Below are 21876 nucleotides of genomic sequence, written 5' to 3'. Positions count from 1 at the left end.
CCATGAACGGCTATGCCAGGATTCGACTCACCCACTCTTTTGCTTGGGTCGGAAGAGAGCAGAAAGGCAGAGATACTTCGGAGCAAGTTTTTCAAGTCTTTTGAAATGATTACTGGTTTTTCGCCAACGCTCTAACAGACAGTTTTGTTCTTGTCAGTGAAAGCATTACTCATGTACCTTCCCAGCTGCTGATCAATATTATCTGTTGACTCTTCTTCCTACCTTGTTGAAGTTGCTGGCATGTTATCAAACAGGCAGTCAATCAAATCTCATGCACCTACTCTCCTTCGTTTGAATTCAGGGATGTGACTAGGGTTTTAAGTTTAGAGGGGAGATTTTAAGAATGTGTCCACAGAATCGTCCAGTATGCCAGCCAATGCGGATACAAGGCAAATGGGTAAATTTTCCAAGATGTCGGCACATGGTGCTGACACCTTGGAACCTCTCCCCTTTAGCTGTGCCCCAGACTAGATACCATAGTTTTAATCGATTGAAATTTATATTTTTCACCTACACAAGTGGACATTCATTATTCAGAAATGTATGGTTTATTTTATTCTCTATAGTTGTTTTTGTAGAAGTTGTGCGTTTTTGAACTCATCCTACATTTTGAACATTGCTGCATCAGGAGTAAGTAAGTCGCCTATAAAGACAAGAAAAGAATTGACATGTACTCGATATTTATTTCCCGATATTTATATCAGATAATGACACTGACCTCCCGATATCGGTCTGATAATACTGGCCGACCGATATGTCGGTCGGGCCCTAATTTTTATAATGCCAATTACTCTGTTTTTTTTTTTTTATTAATTTCAGTAAAGAAATTTAATTGATTTTTTCTTTACTACAGGGAAGATGCATTCTTCTGTGTGCTGGTCTGACGATTTGAGTCAGGCAATACTGTTAGGCCCGAAACCGATTGTTATGGTGAAAAAACTGACAGAGAAGGCTATTGAAGAATTAACAATTGGAATCTGGCGGTGCGGCTCCTGTGGAAAAGCAGAGAAATCTAACTAGATCTTCACGTTGATACTGGCTGTGAAGAGCTTACACCAATAGAGTGTGTTCTCTGTCCTACAGTAGAACGTGATTACAGCAATTTTGTTGTTCATTTCATGGAACACCAAATGGGAGGGACAAGGAGATGTGCCATTTGTTTAAAAGAATCTATTGGTGATATGAGATGTTGCCATGGATGTCTGAACTTGACCTGCAGGAAAATGAACCCTTAGTCTTTTCACAGAATCAGTCTACAAGTGGTTACACAAATTCATCTAAATCGAAATCTGATGAAAAAGATTTAGACATTCAAAAAAAATTCTTGGATTGTTGGTTGAACAATAAAAAGCAAAGAAAATTAAAGAAGCGTAAAAATATACACACTGAAAATAAAATACATAAATGTAGTTCATGTAAGAAATGTTTTTCTAAGCTAAGTGATTCGAATATGCATCAAATCCTGCATACAGGTGAAAAGCAAATTAAGTGTGACATATGTAAGAAAGGCTTTTCTTCGTCAAGCAATTTGAAACAGCTTCGAAGAGTGCATAATAGTGAGAGGCCATTTGACTGTGATATATGTAGGAAATGCTTTTCTACTTCAAGTGATCTGAACAGGCATCAAATTGTGCACACAGGTGAGAAGCCTTTTAAATGTGAAATATGTAAAAAATACTTTTCTTCGTCAAGCTATTTGAAAGACCATCAATTACGGCATACAGGTGAGAGGCCATTTGAGTGTGATATATGTGAGAAATTCTTTTACACATCAAGCCATTTGAATAGGCATCAAGTTGTGCACACCGGTGAGAAGCCTTTTAAATGTGAGATATGTAGAAAATACTTTACTTCGTCAAGTAATTTGAAACAGCATCAAATTGTGCACACAGGTGAGAAGCCTTTTAAATGTGAGATATGTAGAAAATACTTTACTTCGTCAAGTAATTTGAAACAGCATCAAATTGTGCACACAGGTGAGAAGCCTTGTAAATATGAGATATGTAAAAAATGCTTTTCTTTGTCAAGCTATTTGAAAGACCATCAATTACGGCATACAGGTGAGAGGCCATTTGAGTGTGATATATGTAAGAAATGCTTTTACACATCAAGCCATTTGAATAGCCATCAAGTTGTGCACACCGGTAAGAAGCCTTTTAAATGTGAGATATCTAGAAAATACTTTACTTCGTCAAGAAGTTTGAAACAGCATCAAATTATGCACACAGGTGAGACGCCTTTTAAATGTGAGATATGTAAGAAATGATTTTCTTCGTCAGGCAATTTGAAAGACCATCTAAGACGGCATACAGGTGAGAAGCCATGTGAGTGTGATCTATGTAAGAAATGCTTTTCTTCATCAAGGGAATTGAACAGGCATCAAATTGTGCACACAGGTGAGAAGTGCTTTAAATGTGAGATATGTAAAAAATGCTTTTCTAGATCGAGCCATTTGAACAGGCATCAAATTGCGCACACGGGTGAGAAGCCTTTTAAATGTGAGATATGTAAAAAATGCTTTCCTTCGCCTAGCTATTTGAAAGAGCATCAAAGAGGACATAATGGTGAGTAACCCTTCAAATGTAATTCATGCAAGAGAGCATTTTCAGTTAAGTGGAGCCTGGAATATTACCTAATAACCCATTCTAGGAAGAAGTCTGATATTTAATACTTTGGATGGAATTGTGATTTGTAGAGATAAGTTTAGATAGACGTTGAATGATTAAAGCTATTCCATGCAAGCTAATTTTCAGATCTGAACCAACGCTTTGTTTTATATATCAATGAAAATTCTCTGGTTTTTCTGATTCTTTGACAAATAAGGTTTGATCTTTATCCGAGAATTCTTAAAGTGGTAAAACTACAGTAGCAGAGCAAGTGCCTATTTTGTTGTTTCTTAGGGCCGATTTTGCCTTTTGGTTTCAAGTGCCTGATGAAATATCTTCTTAAATTGGTAATTTGAACTTAAATAGAACTTTGCAGTGTCCAAAACGCATGATTATCAGGATTTTTAAGTTTCCAAATATTTAACGAGAAAATGAAGGTCCTGTTCAAAGAGGAAAACTTATAAGTGGAATTGGCTCTAGGGTTGACAAATAAAAATATTATCAACGCTATCTTGCGTTTGGCTACATTTAACATTTTTATCATTGTAATAACATGAATAATTAATTGACTTAGTGTAAGTGGTAAATTAGTGTAGTAATAAGTGTCTTATATCAGGTGGTCGTGACAGAAGGATGATTACAGAGCTTGAAAAACACCACTAATAATAGGACAGCAATAAGAAAAAAAGAAATTCAGCAACGGTGGGACACCGGTCTTATCTTAGGACAAAAAGATATTAGTTTGTCAATACATTAGGTTCAAAAAGCTATAAGCTTTATTTTCGAATAGCGTGAAAACTATTTTAGTAAGCACGTGGAAAAAAATTGTTTTTCTTTCTTGACAACAAATAATGTTAAACTACGAAGCTTCATCTCAAGTCTCGACTAAATAATCTATTTTCTAGATCAGAAATTTTCAGTATTGTTTAGCCGGCCAAGTGAATACCGATTTTTATTCTAAAGGGTGGTCTCAAAAATTGGCTAATAATTTATTGAATGTCACTGGTTGAAATATGCACCCAGGGAATCAAATTTACCAAAAAAAAGTAAAAAACCTTTTTGTTTGTCAAAATAAGTGCCCATTTGGTGCCAAAATTGGTTCGAAATAAAACCAAAACTTTCTTTTGATTTGTATTGCCCGAGGAATACCAACAGTTCCAGTGCTCTATTTATCAGTCGGAACTTACATCTACAAATTTCTTGCGCAAGGGCACCTCTGGTGCTCAGGAAAGAGTATCAAACCTCCCTGAAATGTATCTTAAAAAGCGCCATATAATTGATCTGTGGTCCATCGTCCATGGTCCACAATTGATCTTTGGGTTCATGCCCAATATAATTGATCTTTGGGCCCATGATCCATCACGGTCCCAGTGCGCAAAAAATAATTTTCATGAATTTAAATTGGCCGTGAAAAAAGCATACAAAATTTTTCTGGGCGAACTAAAAGTTCTGCAATAAGTTTCTTTTCTAAACAGACACTAAGCCCCCCTCAAATTCTAACCAAGGACAAAACTCTCACTCACCAGAAAATGGGCCTAGTTTTTGATCTGTGTTTAGAATGTAAGGATTGACCTGACTTTTGTTTTGCGTTGCTTTTGTTTGTTTGTCTATTGTTTGGAAGTCCTAAGTCAATAGGACCATAATTTAAAGTAAAAATTAAACCAACTTTCATTGTTTTTCTCCGAGGAGCCTGGTAGAGGGTAATTACTTGGGAATAACTCGTAAGACTCGACGTATTTTTACTTTTGAACTTGGGATGCCTTATATTCACCAAAGACAGTGTTGCGTGTGAATGGAGACACTCCTTTTTGGTTGATTAAAAAAGAGACTCCACATAAGAAATTATAGAAAGAAAAGTAAAGAGCTATATTAAATCAAAGACAAGCAGGGATATAGTTAAATTATGATTAACCACAATAAATAAATATATGTAACCCAAATCGAACAGGAACAGAGTCAAACTCAAATAACTGAATTAAATAAATAACTCCAGTCAAATTCAAATAACTGAATTTAGCCAATAACTGTTAAATGAACAAAAACTAAGAAATGTGGAGCCGCTTCCCTTCTCATGCCATCTAAAGACCAGAATATAATATGCGCTTTACTGAAAACTATTCTTATTTTGAGCTTTGTGTTTTGTTTCACGTAATATAAGAAAAATCACTATCATAACCAAGATTACTGAAAAATATAATTGAATGTGGATTAACCATTTATATATATATATATATATATATATATATATATATATATATATATATATATATATATATATATATATATATATATATATATATATATATATATATTATATATATATATGTGCTGATTTTAATCAGAAAGTCTTATTAACTTTGGATTTATTAAATCAAAGAGGAATCATCTAATATGTGTTTTGTTTTCTTTAAAGTGCAAATTATATTTTGGTCAGTCTAAATCCTCATCATGCCCTAAAAAATTTCAACTTGGTAGCAGTCCAAATGGAAGTAGTAGTTGTAGTGGTAGCGTGTACATATTGCCTTTGAGTGAATTGATAATCCCCCCTCATCTTTCTCTGGAAGCTACCACCTAATAACATAGGCTCCTTCTGAGATAATCCTTTTTGACCATCTAAATGAACGTGATGTGTTTTGATGTAGTTCAATACTCCCCTTAACATTACCTGAAACCTGCGTCTGACTGCCCTTTACCTTTTTGAACACCAAAAGTTAATCTCGCCCCCATTCTGATAACAAATACTGTGTGTCAGCAATGGGTGAATTGCAAAAATTACAGCCCATGCCTCGTCGGCTGGGGTTGGACCTTTCAGTTATGCTGAATAAAAATGGTGGTAAATCTGCAGTGGACTATATAAGTTAGCTAGGATGAAAATAAAAACGCTATTTGGCGAGTCTTTATGGTTTTTCATAATTCAATAGTCGCTTCTGGGGTTAATTGCATCTTGAGCTCTTACAGAGGCCCGAAATGTATTTTATTTTCATACCCACACAAAGAACTTATCAACTCTAGTTAAGTTAATGAAAATTGGTTAAAAGGTATCTCTAGTTTATAAATAAATTGTTCAAGAGTAATATATTCCAAAAATACTCATTTATAATAATTTTGATGTTCTTCGGAGATCTGGTTTCGTTTTGCGGAGTTGGGGGGGGGGGTAGAAATCTTGGAAAACGCTTAAAGTAGAGAGATCGGGATGAAACCTGGTGGGAAGAATAAGAGCAAGCACTAGATACATGGATCGACATAACCGGATTGGATTTGCTCTCTTTGGGGTAGCTCGGGGGGGGGGGGCATAATTCGGAAAAATAGAAAAATGAGGCATTTTTAACTTACGAATGGGTGATTGGATTTTAATGAAATTTGATATTTAAAAGAAACTTGTGTCTCAGAGCTCTTATGGTAAATTTTGACTGTATCTGGTGACACTGGGGGGAGTTGGAGGAGGGAACCGAAAATATTGGAAAACGCTTGGAGTCGGCAGATTGTAGTGATGCTTGGTGGAAAGAATAAGCACAAGTCCTAGATACGTGATTGACATGATCAGACCGGATTTGATCTTGTTAGGGGGCTGGGGGAGTTCGGAAAAATTGTAAAAAATGAGGTATTTTGGTATTACGAAAGGGTTATCAAATCTTAATGAAATTTGATATTAAGAAGGACCTCGTGTCTCAGAAGTCTTATTTTAAATCTTGACCGGGTCCAGTGATATTTGGGGGAGTTGGAGGGGGAAACCGAAAATCTTAGAAAACGGTTAGAGTGTAGAAATCGGGATAAAACTTAGGGAAGAATAAACAAATGTCCTAGATACGTTATTGACATAAACAGACCGGATCCACTCTCTTTGAGAGAGGGGGGGGGGTAATACGGAAAAAATAAGGTAGTTTTAACTTATGGACGGTTGATCGGATCTCAATGACACTTGTTATTTATATGAACCTCGCGTCTCAGAGCTTCGTGTGTAAATCACAACTGGAGCTGGTGATATTGGGAAGAGGGTCGGATTGGAGAACTGGAAAACGCTTAGAGTGGAGAGATTGGGACGGAACTTGGTGGATATGTGATTTACATAAGATACGTGATTTACATAAGCAGACCGGATCCACTCTCTTTGGGGGAGTTGGAATAGGGGGGGGGGTTAATTTGAAAAAATTGGAAAAAATGAGGTACTTTTAACTTACGAACGGGTGATCAGATTTTAATGAACTTGGATATTTAGAAGGACCTCATGTATTGGAGATATCCAATGCTTTGTCTAGTTTGTTGCTTCTGGGTGCGCTAGGACGATGAAAAATAGTAGGCGTGTCAGGTACCTGCACAAATTGTCTTACTAACTGTCGTTTCACCGATTTAACCATCATAGGGAGGGGGGCTGGAGGGAGGGGAAATCATAAAAATGGAGTTTTGTTTTTTTTTTGAATGGGGGATTGGATCTTAAAGAAACTTGATATATAGAAAGATCTCATGTCCTAGATGCCCCATTTACAATTCGAGACATAAGGGATAGAGAGGGAAACGGAAATCAGAAATCTTGGAAAACTCTTAGAGTGGAGAGATTGGGATGAAACTTGTTGGGAAGAATAAGCACAAGCTTTTTATACGTGACTGACATAACCGGACTGGATTTGCTCTCTTTGGGGGAGTTCAGGGGATTTCTAGTACTTTGGCAAGTTTGAGTTTAAGTACTAATTATAGATCCGTTATTTATATAAGCAGACTGGATCCAATATCTTTGGCGGAACTGGAAGGATTTCTAGTGCTTTGGCGAGTTCAGTGCTTCTTGTTGTGCTAGGACGATGAAATCGATAACTCTAGTACCGAGTCTAATTTTAAGTTCAGATCTCCTCACAAATGCCATATGAGCTCTTGTTATGAAATTGAGTTTGTATGCTTTAGGGCTGGCTAGTTTGTTTGAAAAATTGGAAGTTCCAATTCTCATTTGAGAGTCAAAAGTAACGGAGCTCAACTAGCCTTCTTTTGTGAATTGTATCCGAATAAAATTGTGACATATCCTTTTTCACAACAAAATAGTCCAGAGAACATATGACAATGCCTCCAAGGTTGACACCCCTTAGAGCCCCAGGCCAAGGGCTGTGAGTTATGCCTTAGGGTCATATATATACAGGGTTTTTATAGAATGGGTAGTATAAACTTCAGATGGGGCTCACTCGATTTGAAAGCGGTTGTTATAGTGCTCGTTTTAGAGTCAAAAGTGATTTGAGAGCAACCAAAAACCCACCTCCTTTCACGCCCATAATTTCCCAAAAACAAACATCCAAACAAAGTTTTTAGACATCTATTTTTTCAACATTGTTGAAAGGCTCCGTAATTATATGTGTGTGGTAGTCAGCCCCCCCCCTCCCAGAGGCTAAAGGGTAAGAGCTATAAGTTAGGCAATTAGTTCATTGTTTACATATAGTAAATGTTATTTCGAAGACATGCATGTTTTACTACTATTTTCCCAAAATGCGAAGGACATAAGGTAAGTCTTTCAAGGAATGCTTGGGGGAGTGCTGAGCTAAATCAAAACATGTTATATGTATATGGGATTCCAAAGGGCGTAACTCGGGAGTGACAGAGAATTTTGATTTAGAATTTTCAGGAAATGATCAGATGATAAATTGACCAAAAGGCAATATTTGCACGTTACTACTACAGTCACTAATACTTTTATTGCTGCTTTTTAATCTAATAGGCCGGGGAGAGACTGAACCTATGTCTTTTTGTCTTAAAAATGATGGGTTTAAGGGATGTTTACAATCGTATAAATTTTATTCTGTTTGTATTGCCGACACACTGGGAGCTACCCTAGGAGGGTTGAGACATACACTCGGAGAATTGCTAATGATTGCCTTGAGCTTTGTTGATGGTGATTGCTTATCAAACATTTATATTCCCTGTGTCCCGGTCGTCATTTGTTTCCCGGTGTCCCAGTCTGTAATTTCTCTTTGAGTGTCCCAGTCGTCATTTATATTCCCTGTGTCCCGATGTCCCAGTCTGTAATTTCTCTTAGAGTGTCCCGGTCGTCATTCATATTCCCTTTGTCCTGGTCGTCATTTGTGTCCCGGTGTCCCGGTCTGCAGCGTCATCTTATAATGACGTTATATACAAAGCCTATATACTTATAATGACGTCACATGCAAACCCACAAACAAACAAACATGCATACATACAACTCGAAACAACTTCGTGAATATATATATATATATATATATATATATATATATATATTATGTATATAAACATATTATATATTATATTGTAAAGGAGCCTTATGAGTCTAATACGTAATTTTTATATTAATTTCATTTTAGCTGGAAGTAGCTTCTACAGTTTTATGGTTTTCGATGTCTATGGTCAGTGGCTGTTTAGCCCAAAATTTAATAACGCGTAGAATAAATAGTTGAAATTACTAAAAATACCTTACCGTAAAGCACGAGGTATTAAAAGGAGGTGAGCCCCTCATATGCGTAATAATTTCTGTTCGTTTTAAGTTATAATGCTGCTCCTTGCTTCCAGTTGAAAAAACTTTCATATTTATTTTTTCATTTTTTTTGTTTTTAAATAATGCTAGAAAATCCTCATGGAAATTCTCTTCCCCTGTGAAAAATTACTCGATGGAAAGTTCTCCCAACATATCCCCCTCTTCTCAACCCCTCCCCAAACCAAAAATCCCCGTGAAAATGTCTATACACTTCCCAATAAACATTACTGTATGTAAGCACTAGTCAAAGTTTGTAACTTGTAGCCCCTCCCACGGGGACTATGGTGAGTAAGTCGTCCCCAAAGACATAGCTATAAGGTTTTTCAACTACGTTGAATAAAATGGCCATCTTAGAATTTTGATCCGGTGACGTTGGGAAAATAATTAGCGTGGGCAGGGGCCTAGGTGTCCTCCAATTTTTTTGGTCACTTAAAAAGGGCACTATAACTTTTCATTTCCGTTAGAATGAACCCTCTCGCATTATTCTTTGACCACTGGGTCGATACGATCACCCCTGGGAAAAAAACAAACAAAACAACCAAACTAATAAACACGCATCCGTGATCTGCCTTCTGGCAAAAAATACAAAATTCCACATTTTTGTAGATAGGAGCTTGAAACTTCCACAACAGGGTTCTCTTATACGCTGAATCTGATGGTGTGATTTTTGTCACACCAAAATCAGTGTTAGTTTTGATCTATGACTTTTAGGGGGTGTTTACCCTATTTTCTAAAATAAGGCAAATTTTCTCAGGCTTGTAACTTTTGATGGGTAAGACTAAACTTGATGAAACTTATATATTTAAAATCAGCATTAAAATTCAATTCTTTTGATGCGGCTGTTGGTATCAAAACTCGAGTTTTTAGAGTTTTGGTTACTATTGAGCCAGGTCGCTCCTTACTACAGTTTGTTAACACGAACTGTTTGACAAACTACGATGCTTTCAAACATTATACAATTTCGATCGTGAATGATGCGAGCATGACACAAGAAACTGGTCAAGGAACTTCTTTATACCACGGAATTAGATTTGGTTTTGCTACAAAATAAATTGTAGCTATATTTTATTAAAGCATTTAGTTTATATTTTGGTTTGGTTTATGCAAACAAGTTTGGGCTATATATTTGCACATTAGGGGGGTGGGGGTAAAGCATAGCATGTATTAAATAAGCAGTTGTTAGTTTATATATTTAATATATGCTATGCTTTATCAACACTGAACCGCCCCCCCCTCACTTTGAAAATATATACCCCGAATTTGTTTCTAAACTATTCATATAAGATGTACCTGCATCGTCGTTTTTGTCACGAAAGAACCTAACTTCACTTATTGAGTGTGTTTTGAATAACACACAAGTACCAGTGATGATTTTGAGACTCTTTGATTTACTTATATTTTGATTTCCGTTTTAACGGTCTCTTTTTATTGAAAATATTATTTTATTTGTATATGTGCTTTACGGAGGTCAGCAGATGAATATGAAGCCGAATTATTCATTTAAGATGAAGAAATTTAAATGTCTTCGATAAATCCCTCATTGTTTTAAGTGTTTTTTTTTGCTTGATGGAAAGGAAGTGTCTTCTGTGTCGTTATTAGATAAAAAAAACATGTTTTTTTCAACTGAAAGTAAGGAGTGCCATTAAAACTTGAAACGAATAGAAATTGCTCCGTATATGAAAGTGGCTGTTCCCTCTTAAACGTTCGCAGTTTATGCTAAAGTTTGACCCGTTCTTACAACGCTACTTTTTAAAACAATAAAAATTTGGGTGTAAAGAGCTGAGCGTTTAGGAAGGAGTAGCCCCTGTTCCCTGTCCTCTGTTCCGTCTTCCTCCATTAATGGTTATAATCTTACTTCTAATGGACCTAGAGGCAGAAGAAAAGTCTAAGCCAAAATCAATTGCATATTTCTACTAAAAATCACTGATGATAATCAGATATATAAGTGCTGAAAAACTTGGTAACCTTTCACACACAGACCCCCTCCCTAGAACTTCAAGTATATAAGATCCTCATTATATCTAGGGCTCATTGGTCTCTTCTTCTTTTTTCCTTGTGCCAGGCCATACATTTTTCCGCATATTGAAGGAATTCCCGAGTCATGCACAGCTCCTTAGGTACGAGAGACCAGCTACTTAGCATTCATCAGGGAGTCTATTGTGTCGAGAAGTAGACTTTTCCTGAGTTTCGTTTTTATATTTTATAAAAATGATGTTCTGCAGCTGCACTGAAATGTGGGAGAGCACACAGATTTGGCACGAAAAAGGACAGCTCTTCGAACTATGGCTTAACTTGAGCATCTTTTGTATTCACTAACGTCTTCCAAAAGGTCCAAGGAAACACTTTTAGTTCCCATGGTTCTGATAATGTCGTGCCTGTGCTCACTCACCAAGATCCAATGAGTTTCTAATACATTCCTTGTCCTTTCCACTTCACCTTTATGTTTCCCAAGTAAGCTGCTGAACCGACCAGTCAGTCTCACTGCAGTGTCAACTCTTCTGCTCAAAGCAGTCACTGGATCTAAACAAGCCGCAGCTTTTAAAGTGGGATCGGAATGATCGATCTTTTTCCTCATTTGTGTGTCCGTTTAGGAGTAATTTCTGTTCGTTTAAGTTTTAATGTTGCTCCTTACTTTCAGTTGAAAAAATTTGTTTTTTTAATTTAATTTCTGAACGTTTTTGAATTAATATATGTTTTGATTTTGGCTCTCCGCTCAAGAATAATTAAAACGAAATTTGCATATTAATTTTTTTGTGGCTAAATGCCTTTCTTATAGTTTTGATCGGACAATTTTGAGAAAAAAGAGGTGGGGTAGGAGGCGTATTTTCCCTTCAATTTTTCAGTTATTTTGAAAGGCAACTAGAACTTTTAATTTGTTTTTATTTGTAATAAATATACGTAACTTACGAATTAAGCTACGTAATGAGCTTCTATATTCTTATATTTTTATTATGTATATGGGAGAGTTCGCCCCCTCGTCAATACCTTGCTCTTTACACTAAAGCTTAAATTTTATCTCAATTATTTAAGAATTACCCCTGAATCACAAAGGTCGTAGAATAAATAGTTAAAATTAAAAAAGTGCTTTATCGTAAAGAGCGAGGTATTTAAGAGGAGATGAACCTCCTCATATGTGTTATAATTTCTGTTTGTTTTAAGTTTTAATGCTGCTCATTACATCCAGTTGAGAAAAACTTTTTCAAAATCCCTTCCAAAACCATAAGAAATCTCCCTGAAAACGTCAGTACACTTTCCAATAATCATTTCTATATGAAAACAATGCTCATAGTTTTGACTTGCAGCCCCTCCACTGGTGACTATGGGGGAGTAAGTCATCCCCAAAGACATAGTTATTAAATTTTTTGACTGTCGAACAAAATGGCTAAGTAAAAGTTTTGGTCCGATGACTTTGGGGAAAAATGGTAAAAGCTTCATGTTTCCTCATTTGTTTGTCAGCTTTGTGTTAGTATAGCGAAACCTTTATAACGTTATTTGGCTGTTTCGATAAAAGAAATTGACTATCCTCTATCTGAACTGACCAAAATTGACTTCTTTTTTTTTATTTCAGGTATTGTTGGTAATCAACAGTATTCCTTACTGTGTTGATGCAGTCGTGGCTGTGTGCTACATCCACAAAAAGTAAGAATTATTTACTTATTTAAAGAATATGAACATAGTTCATGCTCAAAGGCCCTTCTAAAGACTGAAATTTAACGAAGAAAAAATATTCCATTTTTTTTAGCCAATTATGAAACCCAAAGCAATTTCTGTCAAAAATCCCTCAATTTTTGTGTAATTTACTTTTTTTTATGTTTTATGGATAGTTGGTGAAATTTTTTAACCGGCACTTGGGAACGAGAAATATTTTCTTTTGTTCCCTAATTATTAACAACGGTTGGTCAACTTAAAAAAAAAAAAAAAAAAAAAAATTATACTGAACATCCAGAGCAGTGCCTTGTAATCAAAACAACTAGCCCACAGGAGTTAAGTTGAGTATTGACGATGACATAATATGATATAATTTCTTTATTTTGAATAAAAACTTGGACTTAGGGAAGATAAAGGGAAGAGAAGATGAAAAATATTTGATAATGCACATTACAGAGGAAATAAGAGCCCAAAAAGGAGGGGAGAGATTTAGTCCAACTTTTAACTTGCCCTTCCTTTTCGGAATTTTCATTTGAGATTTCATACATGTTTAAACATTATGGTAATAAAAAAAAATGAATAATTTGATGAAGCCTAAGCAAATTCTGGAAATATTCTTCTTGTATATTCAAAACGATAAAAATAGGCAGGTAAAAGGATATTAAGTAGGAAATATTAAAGCATGAAATCAAGAAAGGAAGTAATGAATGAAAAGAGAAAAATCAAAAAGGTGAAACAACGAGGATTATGTCAGCCAGTAGCAAAATATGAAGACAAAAATCAAGCAAATATTTCGACAAGGACTTCCGCCAAGTCGTCCTCAGGGCTCAAAGAAAAGAAAGAGGGTAAAAAACTATTAAAAATCTAACCTTCTGAAGTGAACCTTCTGACCGCTTCAGAAGGTTAGATTTTGTTGTTGTTTTTGTTTTTTCCTCTTTGTTTTTTTTTTAGCGCTGAGCTTTGACAACTTGGTGGAGGTCCTTGTTGATTCATTGGCTTGATTTTTTGCTTCATATTTTGCTACTGGCTGACAAAACCTTCATTATTTCACCAATTTGAAATTTCTCTTTTCGTTTATTATTTCCTTTCTTGATTTCATATGTCATGCATAGCCAGTATCGTCTCAGAACGTATTAAATAAAAAAAACAAGTTTTTTTAACTGAAAGTAAGGAGCGACATTAAAACTTAAAACGAACAGAAATTACTTCGTATATGAAAGAGGCTGCTTCCTCATCAACGCCCCGCTCTTTACGCTAAAGTTTTTTACTGTTTTAAAAAGAAGAATTGAGAGACAGAGTCAAACTTTAGCGTAAAGAGCGGGGCGTTGATACTGTTTTAAAAAGAAGAATTGAGAGACAGAGTCAAACTTTAGCGTAAAGAGCGGGGCGTTGATGAGGAAGCAGCCTCTTTCATATACGAAGTAATTTCTGTTCGTTTTAAGTTTTAATGTCGCTCCTTACTTTCAGTTAAAAAAACTTGTTTTTTTTTATTTAATTTCTGAACGTTTTTGAATCAATGCATGTTTTGATTTTGGCTCTCCGCAGAGGAATAATTAAAACGAAATTTGAATTATTTTTTTTTTGGCTAAATGGCTTTCTCATAATTTTGATCGAATGATTTTGAGAAAAAAAGAGCGGGGGAGGAAGCCTAGTTGCCCTCCGATTTTTTGGTCAATTAAAAAGGCAACTAGAACTTTTAATTTTTTACAAATATTTTTATTAGTAAAAGATTTACGTAACTTATAAATTAGCTTACGTAAAGAACTTTTGTATTCTCATATTTTTATTACATATATGAGGGGGTTCGCCCCCTTGTCAGATCCTCGCTCTTTACACTAAAGCTTAAATTTTGTCCCAATTCATTAAGAATGACCCCAGAATCACAAAAGCCGTAGAATAAATAGTTGAAATTACTAAAAATACTTTAACGTAAAGAGCGAGGTATTAGGAGGAGGTGAGCCCCTCAAATGGGTAATAGTTTCTGTTTGTTTTAAGTTTTAATGCTGTTCCATACTTCCAGCTGAAAGAACTTTTTCATATTTATTTTTTCATTGTGTTTTAAATAATACTAGTAAATCCTGCGCTCCCTTCATGGAGATTTTCTTCCCCCATGACAAATTATCGATGGAAAGTTCCCCCAGCATATTCCCCTCTTCTCAACCCCTCTCCCAACCAAAAAAATCCTCCTGAAAACGCCTGTACACTTCCCAATAACCATTACTATATGTAAGCATTGGTCAAAGTTTGTAACTTGTTGCCCCTCCCATGGGGACTGTGGGGGAGTAAGTCGTCCCCAAAGACATAGTTATAAGGTTTTTCGACTACGCTGAATAAAATGGCTATCTCAGAATTTTGATCCGTTGACTTTGGTAAAATAATTAGCGTGGGAGGGGGCCTAGGTGCCCTCCAATTTTTTTGGTCACTTAAAAAGGGCACTAGAACTTTTCATTTCCGTTAGAATGAGCCCTCTTGCAAAATTCTAGGACAACTGGGTCGATACGATCACCCCTGGGAAAAAGAAAAAAAAAACAAAAAAAACAAAAAAACAAATAAACACGCATCCGTGATCTGCCTTCTGGCAAAAAATACAAAATTCCACATTTTTGTAGCTAGGAGCTTGAAACTTCTACAGTAGGGTTCTCTGATACGCTGAATCTGATCGTATGATTTTCGTTAAGATTCAAAGACTTCTAGGGGCCGTTTCCCCTATTTTCTAAAATAACGCAAATTTTCTCAGGCTCGTAACTTTTGATGGGTAAGACTAAACTTGATGAAACTTATATATTTAAAATCAGCATTAAAATGCGATTCTTTTGATGTAGGTATTGGTATCAAAATCCCATTTTTTAGAGTTTTGGTTACTATTGAGCCGGGTCGCTCCTTACTACAGTTCGTTACCACGAACTGTTTGATTTAGGAAATATTAAGTAGGGTAGGTAGGATATAGGTAGATTAAGGCCTTTAATTCGGTTGACCGAGAAATCTTATGAAAAACTTCTCAAACACTATGGAATACCCCCCAAGATAGTAGAACTGATTATCGCTCTGTATAAAGAAACATAATGATGTGTACGAACAGGAAACAGAGATACAAGATACTTCAAAATCTTGACTGGTTTCAAAAAAGGGTGTGTATTATCGCCACTTTTATTTACAATTAATAATTTAATATTTACAACGTACTCAGTCAGTCTACTGGCTGTGGAGTAAACGTCAACAGCAAGCAGCTTACAGATCTTGACTTTGCAGGTGATATAGTACTGCTAAAAGACGCCAAAGATTGATTAAAGCTGCTATTCGATGAAATCTGAGAAAAAGCCTGTGAGGTCATATTGTCAATCAACATCGATAAATAAAAAAGAATGTCAAAATCTGCCTCCCCCCAGCTCTTCAATGGTTTGATACAACTGTTGAACAGTTCCAAGAACTTAAATGCTTATGAAGCTGGATTAAGAATACTGGAGATGTAACATTTGAAATCAAGAGAAGGATTAGACAAGCATCAGGTGCCTTCAACAGACTGAAACCAATTTGGAGAAGTAACAAGAACTCACTTCGTTTAAAATTGCGCCTTTTCAACAGCAATGTGCTTTCTATATTGATGTACGCCAGCGAATAATTGAAACTAAACCAACAACTGGTGAAACGTATCCCTGGATTCAAAATCATTTGCCTTTCAAGGAACCTCAAATTCAGTTGGCATCAGAAAAATACTAATAGGGAAATCCGGCTAAAAACAAACCAGCCAATATAAACCGAAATTATTGAGAAACAAAAATAGACATATTTGGGTCATGTTCTATGCATGACCGAAGACAGACTTCATTTTAGAGTGTATCAGTGGGAGCCTGAAGGAAGATGAAGACAAGGCCGACCAAAGCACACACTGCGGAGACAGTATGATTGGGACCTGAAAGAGGCCAATATTTCACTCACTACACAATGGGAAGATATTACTGCAGTAGCACAACTTCGTGATGAAAGGATAGGCTTTGCAAACGTCCTATGCACCACTGATGACTCAGGAGGATTTAAGGTCTAAGGTAAGATATAGAAAACAGTATTAGACTTTTAAAGTCCAAACCAGCAGTTCTGATCTCTTTATCATGGCCCTGTGGCCAGGGCCAACATTTTCATGGTTTCGCACCCCCTTCTTGCCTATCTTCCCCGCATTCCTCACGGTACCCACTTTGAGCAGGGTTGACTCTTACTGAGCTTACAGAGTTACAACAATGATAAACGTCCCGAACCCAGCAGCTGGACACACCAGGAATCGAACCATCACCCTTTGGACAAAGGATTAAGAAACTTTTTCATATTTTTTTTTTAAAGAATACTAAAAAATCCTGCACCCCCTTCATGGTATTTTTCTTCCCCCATGATAAATTCTCCATGAAAACATCATCCCACGTAACCCCCTTATCTCTACACCCCTTCCTCCTACAAAAAGAAAAAAATCCCTCTGAAAACGTCAGTATACTTTCCAATAACCGTTCCTTTGTGTAAACAATGCTCAAAGTTTTTGACTTGCAACCCCTCCCCCAGGGACTGTGGGCGAGTAAGTCATCCCCTAAGACATATTTATTAGGTTATTTGACTATGCCAGATAAAATGGCTGTGTCAAAATTATGATCTGAGGACTTTGGGAAAAAAAGAAAATGGGAGGGGGCCTAGGTGCCCTTCAATTTTTTTGGTCACTTAAAAAGAGCACTAAAACTTTTAATTTCCGTTATAATGAACACTTTTCCGACATTATAGGACCACTGGGTCGATACGATCACCCCTGGAAAAAAAAAAAATAAAAACGCACTCGTGATCGGTCTTCTGGCAGAAAATAAAAAATTCCACATTTTTATAGATAGCCTTGGGAAACTTCTGTAGTAGGGTTCTCTGATACGTTGAATGTGATGATATGATTTTCTTTAAGATACTATGACGTTTAAGGAGTGTTTCACCCTATTGTCCAAAATAAGGTAAATTTTATCAGGCTCGTAACTTTTGATGGGTAAGACTAAATTTGAGTCACATTACACGTCAACAGTTTCTTGAACGCTTACTGTAATTTTCCTTGAGAAATTTTCATCGCGCTTGCAATTGTCACTTTTGTTCAGTAGCTTTGGTGGAAGACATTCTTTATAAGGAATTTTCCATGGCTGAAATATATCATAGGGGAATTTCGCACTTAAATAGGTAAAAGCTTTATGTTAGTATGGCAAAACCTTTAAAACGTTATTTGGCTGTTTTGATAAAAGAAATTGACTATCCATTATCAGAACTGACCGAAATTGACATTTTTTTAATTTCAGGTATTGTTGGTAATCAACAGTATTATTTACTGTGTTGATGCAGTTGTGGCTGTGTGCTACATTTACAAGAAGTAAGCCTGCTTTACTTATTTAAAGAATAAGAGCATAGTTCATGCTCAAGTTGCCTTCTAAAGACTGAAATGTAACAAAGAAAAAAAATTTCAATTTCTTAAGCCAATTATGAAACCTAAAGCGATTTCTGTCAAAAATCCCTCAATTGATTTTGAGTAATTTACTTGTTTTCGACTTTTTGTTGACGTTATGTTTTGAAATTTTTTAACCGCCACTTTGGAATGAGAAATATTGTCTTTTGTTCTCTAATTATTAACAATAGTCGGTCAACTTAAGAAAAAAAAAAATATGTCATGCATAGCCAGTATGGTCCCAGAACGTATTTAGGAAATATTAAGTAGGACAGGTAGGATATAGGAAGATTAAGGCCTTTGATTCGGTTGACCGAGAAATCTTATGGAAAACTCCTCAAACACTTTGGAATACCCCCCAAGATAGTAGAACTGATTATGCTCTGTACAAAGAAACAGAATGATATGTGCGAACAGAAAACAAAGATACGAGTTACTTCAAAATCCTAACTGGTTTCAAAAAAGGGTGTGTATTATCGCCACTTTTATTTACAATTAATAATTTTTATTTACAACGTACTCAGTCAGTCTACGGGCTATGGTGTAGACGTAAACAGCAAGCAGCTTGCAGATCTTGACTTTGCAGATGATATAGTACTGCTAGAAGATGATATAGTACTGATTAAAGCTGCTATTCGATGAAATCTGAGAAAAAGCCCGTGAGGTCATATTGTCAATCAACATCGATAAATAAAAAATAAAGTCAAAATCTGCCTCCCCCCAGCTCTTCAATGGTTTGATACAACTGTTGAACAGTTCCAAGAATTTAAATGCTTATGAAGCTGGATTAAGAGTACTGGAGATGTAACTTTTGAAATCAAGGGAAGGATTGGACAAGCATCAGGTGCCTTCAACAGACTGAAACCAATTTGGAGAAGTAACAAGAACTCACTTCGTTTAAAATTGCGCCTGTTCAACAGCAATGTGCTGTCTATATTGATGTACGCCAGCGAATAATTAAAACTAAACCAACAACTGGAGAAACGTATCCTTGGATTCAAAATCATTTGCCTTTGAAGGGTCCTCAAATTCATTTGGCATCAGAAAAATACTAATAGGGAAATCCGGCTAAAAACAAACCAGCCAATATAAACCGAAATTATTGAGAAACAAAAATAGACATATTTGGGTCATGTTCTATGCATTCGCGAAGACAGACTTCCTTCTAGAGTGTATCAGTGGGAGCCTGAAGGAAGATGAAGACAAGGCCGACCAAAGCACACACTGCGGAGGCAGTATGATCGGGACCCGAAAAAGGCTAATATTTCACTCACTACACAATGGGAAGATATTACTGCAGTAGCACAGCTTCGTAATGAAAGGATAAGCTTTGTCAACGCCCTATGCGCCACTGATGACTCAGGAGGATTTAAGGTCTATGGTAAGGTATAGAAAACGGTATTAGACTCTTAAAGTCCAAACCAGCAGTTCTGATCTCTGTATCATGGCCCTGTGGCCAGGATTTGCAATAGAGGATCGGGGGCAAACCTTTCTGTGCTTTCGCACATCCTTCTTGCCTATCTTCCCCGCATTCTTCAAGGTACCCACTTTGAGCAGGGTTGACTCTTACTGAGCTTACAGAGTTCCACCACTGATACACGTCCCAAACCCAGCAACAGGACATACCAGGAATCGAACCATCACCTTTTGGACAAAGGATTAAAAATCCAGTATGCCAAACTCAATAATGAAATTCAAGACAATACAATAGCCATTCAAAACAATTCAAATTCAAAACCATTCAAAATAATATTTATAAAAGGAAGGAAGGACTAGCAAAAACTGTTTAACCCACAGTTGAATGTTTAAAAACATGAAAAAAAGAACGTCAGCTGTTTTTAGGGCAATTTTAAAGTATTAAATTTTCATTTTAAAGTAATATTTTGGTATATGTGCCTTTAGTGTCATAGTATATACATGTGTCTCACCGTGTCAATAAAGTTATTCCACATTTACAGATGTTTCAAAATTTGTCTTTTTTTTAAAACAATTGTAATTTCAACAAAATTTGAAATAATATTATCCGATTGCTATTTTTTTTGCAAAATCTTCTACCAGTTACGATATACTACGTGCTAAGAAGTGCCCCGCCCATTATTGACATTGAAGCTGATGCTGTAACGCACGAATTTTAGTTATGGGTTTGATACATTTTGCCAGACTTCAGGTTTAAACATAATTGTGTAATGGAGACCCGCTGAATATAGATCAGGCACATAAAAGAAAAGCAAACAAACAAAAGTAAGCCAGCGAAGAAATATATTTCATCTTCCTTCTCATGTACAAATAGTTAGGATCATGGGTAGACTGGCTGGTGGTGGTTTTCATTGTTGCAGTCTGTGCTAGGGCTCATGCGAGCAGTTGTTTTGTAAAGTGTACCAGGGTGGGTGACTGTTTCGACATGTGGCACCGCTTATGTTTTAGTTAGAAGGGGTTATCCTGTGCAAAGACGGAGATCCCTTCTTTGAATAATTCTTTCCCTTTTTCCTCCATAATGTCGTTTGATATTTTAGCCTCGTTGGTACTGCTACGTATTCTGGCGCTGGAACAGCCTGAAACAGGCATTATCCCATCACTATCTTCTGCTGCTCTATATAGGACTCTATTTTCTTCTGGGCACTGATTAAAATAACTGTCCTTTCCTAGATATGTTAGTGTTTACATTGAATCGATTACGATTGGTTCTAACCTAGGATGTAGCTGGCGTTGTGTTTTTAACAAAGCAAACTACTTTCTTCCGTATATACCGTATATTTCTTCCGTATTCCGATCTACTTCTCTCATAAAACTTCAATCACACTTTATCTCGTGGACACAATTCTTTCAGCCCCTTGGCTTTCTTGCTGTGAGCGCCTTATTGTCTAACTTGAGATTTCTCTCTAGATTTCTTGAAAACAACCTTTGTGAGAATTTTTAGCTCTTGTTGTGATGGCAGTGCTGTGCCATTGTCCATATTTTACTGCTCATAAGCAACTGGACTGGTGAATATGCCTTATGAATTAGAGTTTTTCGGTGCTCCAACAATGCAACACATGGATCTGATTGACTTTCTGAAGCTTTTGTTAATAACTATTTTAAGTCTGGACTAGAAATTCGTTCAGGCCATTGAATTGAGTGTATCGGTAACTTGATGTGACGTGGTTGGTATCCCAGGATTCTATCAATACATAAACTCTTCTAAGCTGAATTAAGGTCCGATGTATGAAGTGATTTGAGCTGATATACAATATCCGGCAAAAATACTTTCGAGTTCAACATCACTTGCTGTGAATCGGAAATGGCAAGCTTATCCACCTAGAAAAATGACTATAATAGTCAGTGGTGAAGAGATATTCGATGCTTTTAAATATGAGAAGACCCATTATCACGCGTTGAAATTGATACTGGAGGATATTGGTATCTCCTTTGGTTGATTTATCTGATGTTAGGCATATATTTCATATCTAGACACTGTTCACGCAACATTCGAACTCTTTCTTTGGTTTTCACAGATCCTATATGTGAAGAAAGAAGCTTTTGCAGTATATTCCCGTGCATCGTCATGGGGACTATAATACGTTCACCTTTCAGTATGTTTTTTAGGGTAATGTATGGCGTTGAGGGAGTTGCGCTTGTAAATATTTGGTAGGGAAGTCGGAAGAAGAGATAAGATTTTGGAAATTTTGAAAAGTAGGTGTAACTTAAATATAAGT

At 36.3% G+C, this 21876-nt stretch overlaps 1 protein-coding gene across 1 annotated transcript; it reads left to right on the top strand.

The window, feature by feature from the left end:
• Positions 1-1186: 1186 nt before the first annotated feature.
• Positions 1187-2266, top strand: LOC136042230 (zinc finger protein 708-like). Its single transcript, XM_065727168.1, has one exon. The coding sequence runs from the start codon at positions 1187-1189 to the stop codon at positions 2264-2266; it is 1080 nt and encodes a 359-aa protein (XP_065583240.1).
• Positions 2267-21876: the final 19610 nt, after the last annotated feature.

Source organism: Artemia franciscana, unplaced genomic scaffold (assembly GCF_032884065.1).
Source record: "Artemia franciscana unplaced genomic scaffold, ASM3288406v1 PGA_scaffold_89, whole genome shotgun sequence".
NCBI lineage: Eukaryota > Metazoa > Arthropoda > Branchiopoda > Anostraca > Artemiidae > Artemia > Artemia franciscana.
The sequence above is the reverse complement of the archived record's forward strand: the minus strand, read 5'-3'. Positions and strand labels throughout refer to the sequence as shown.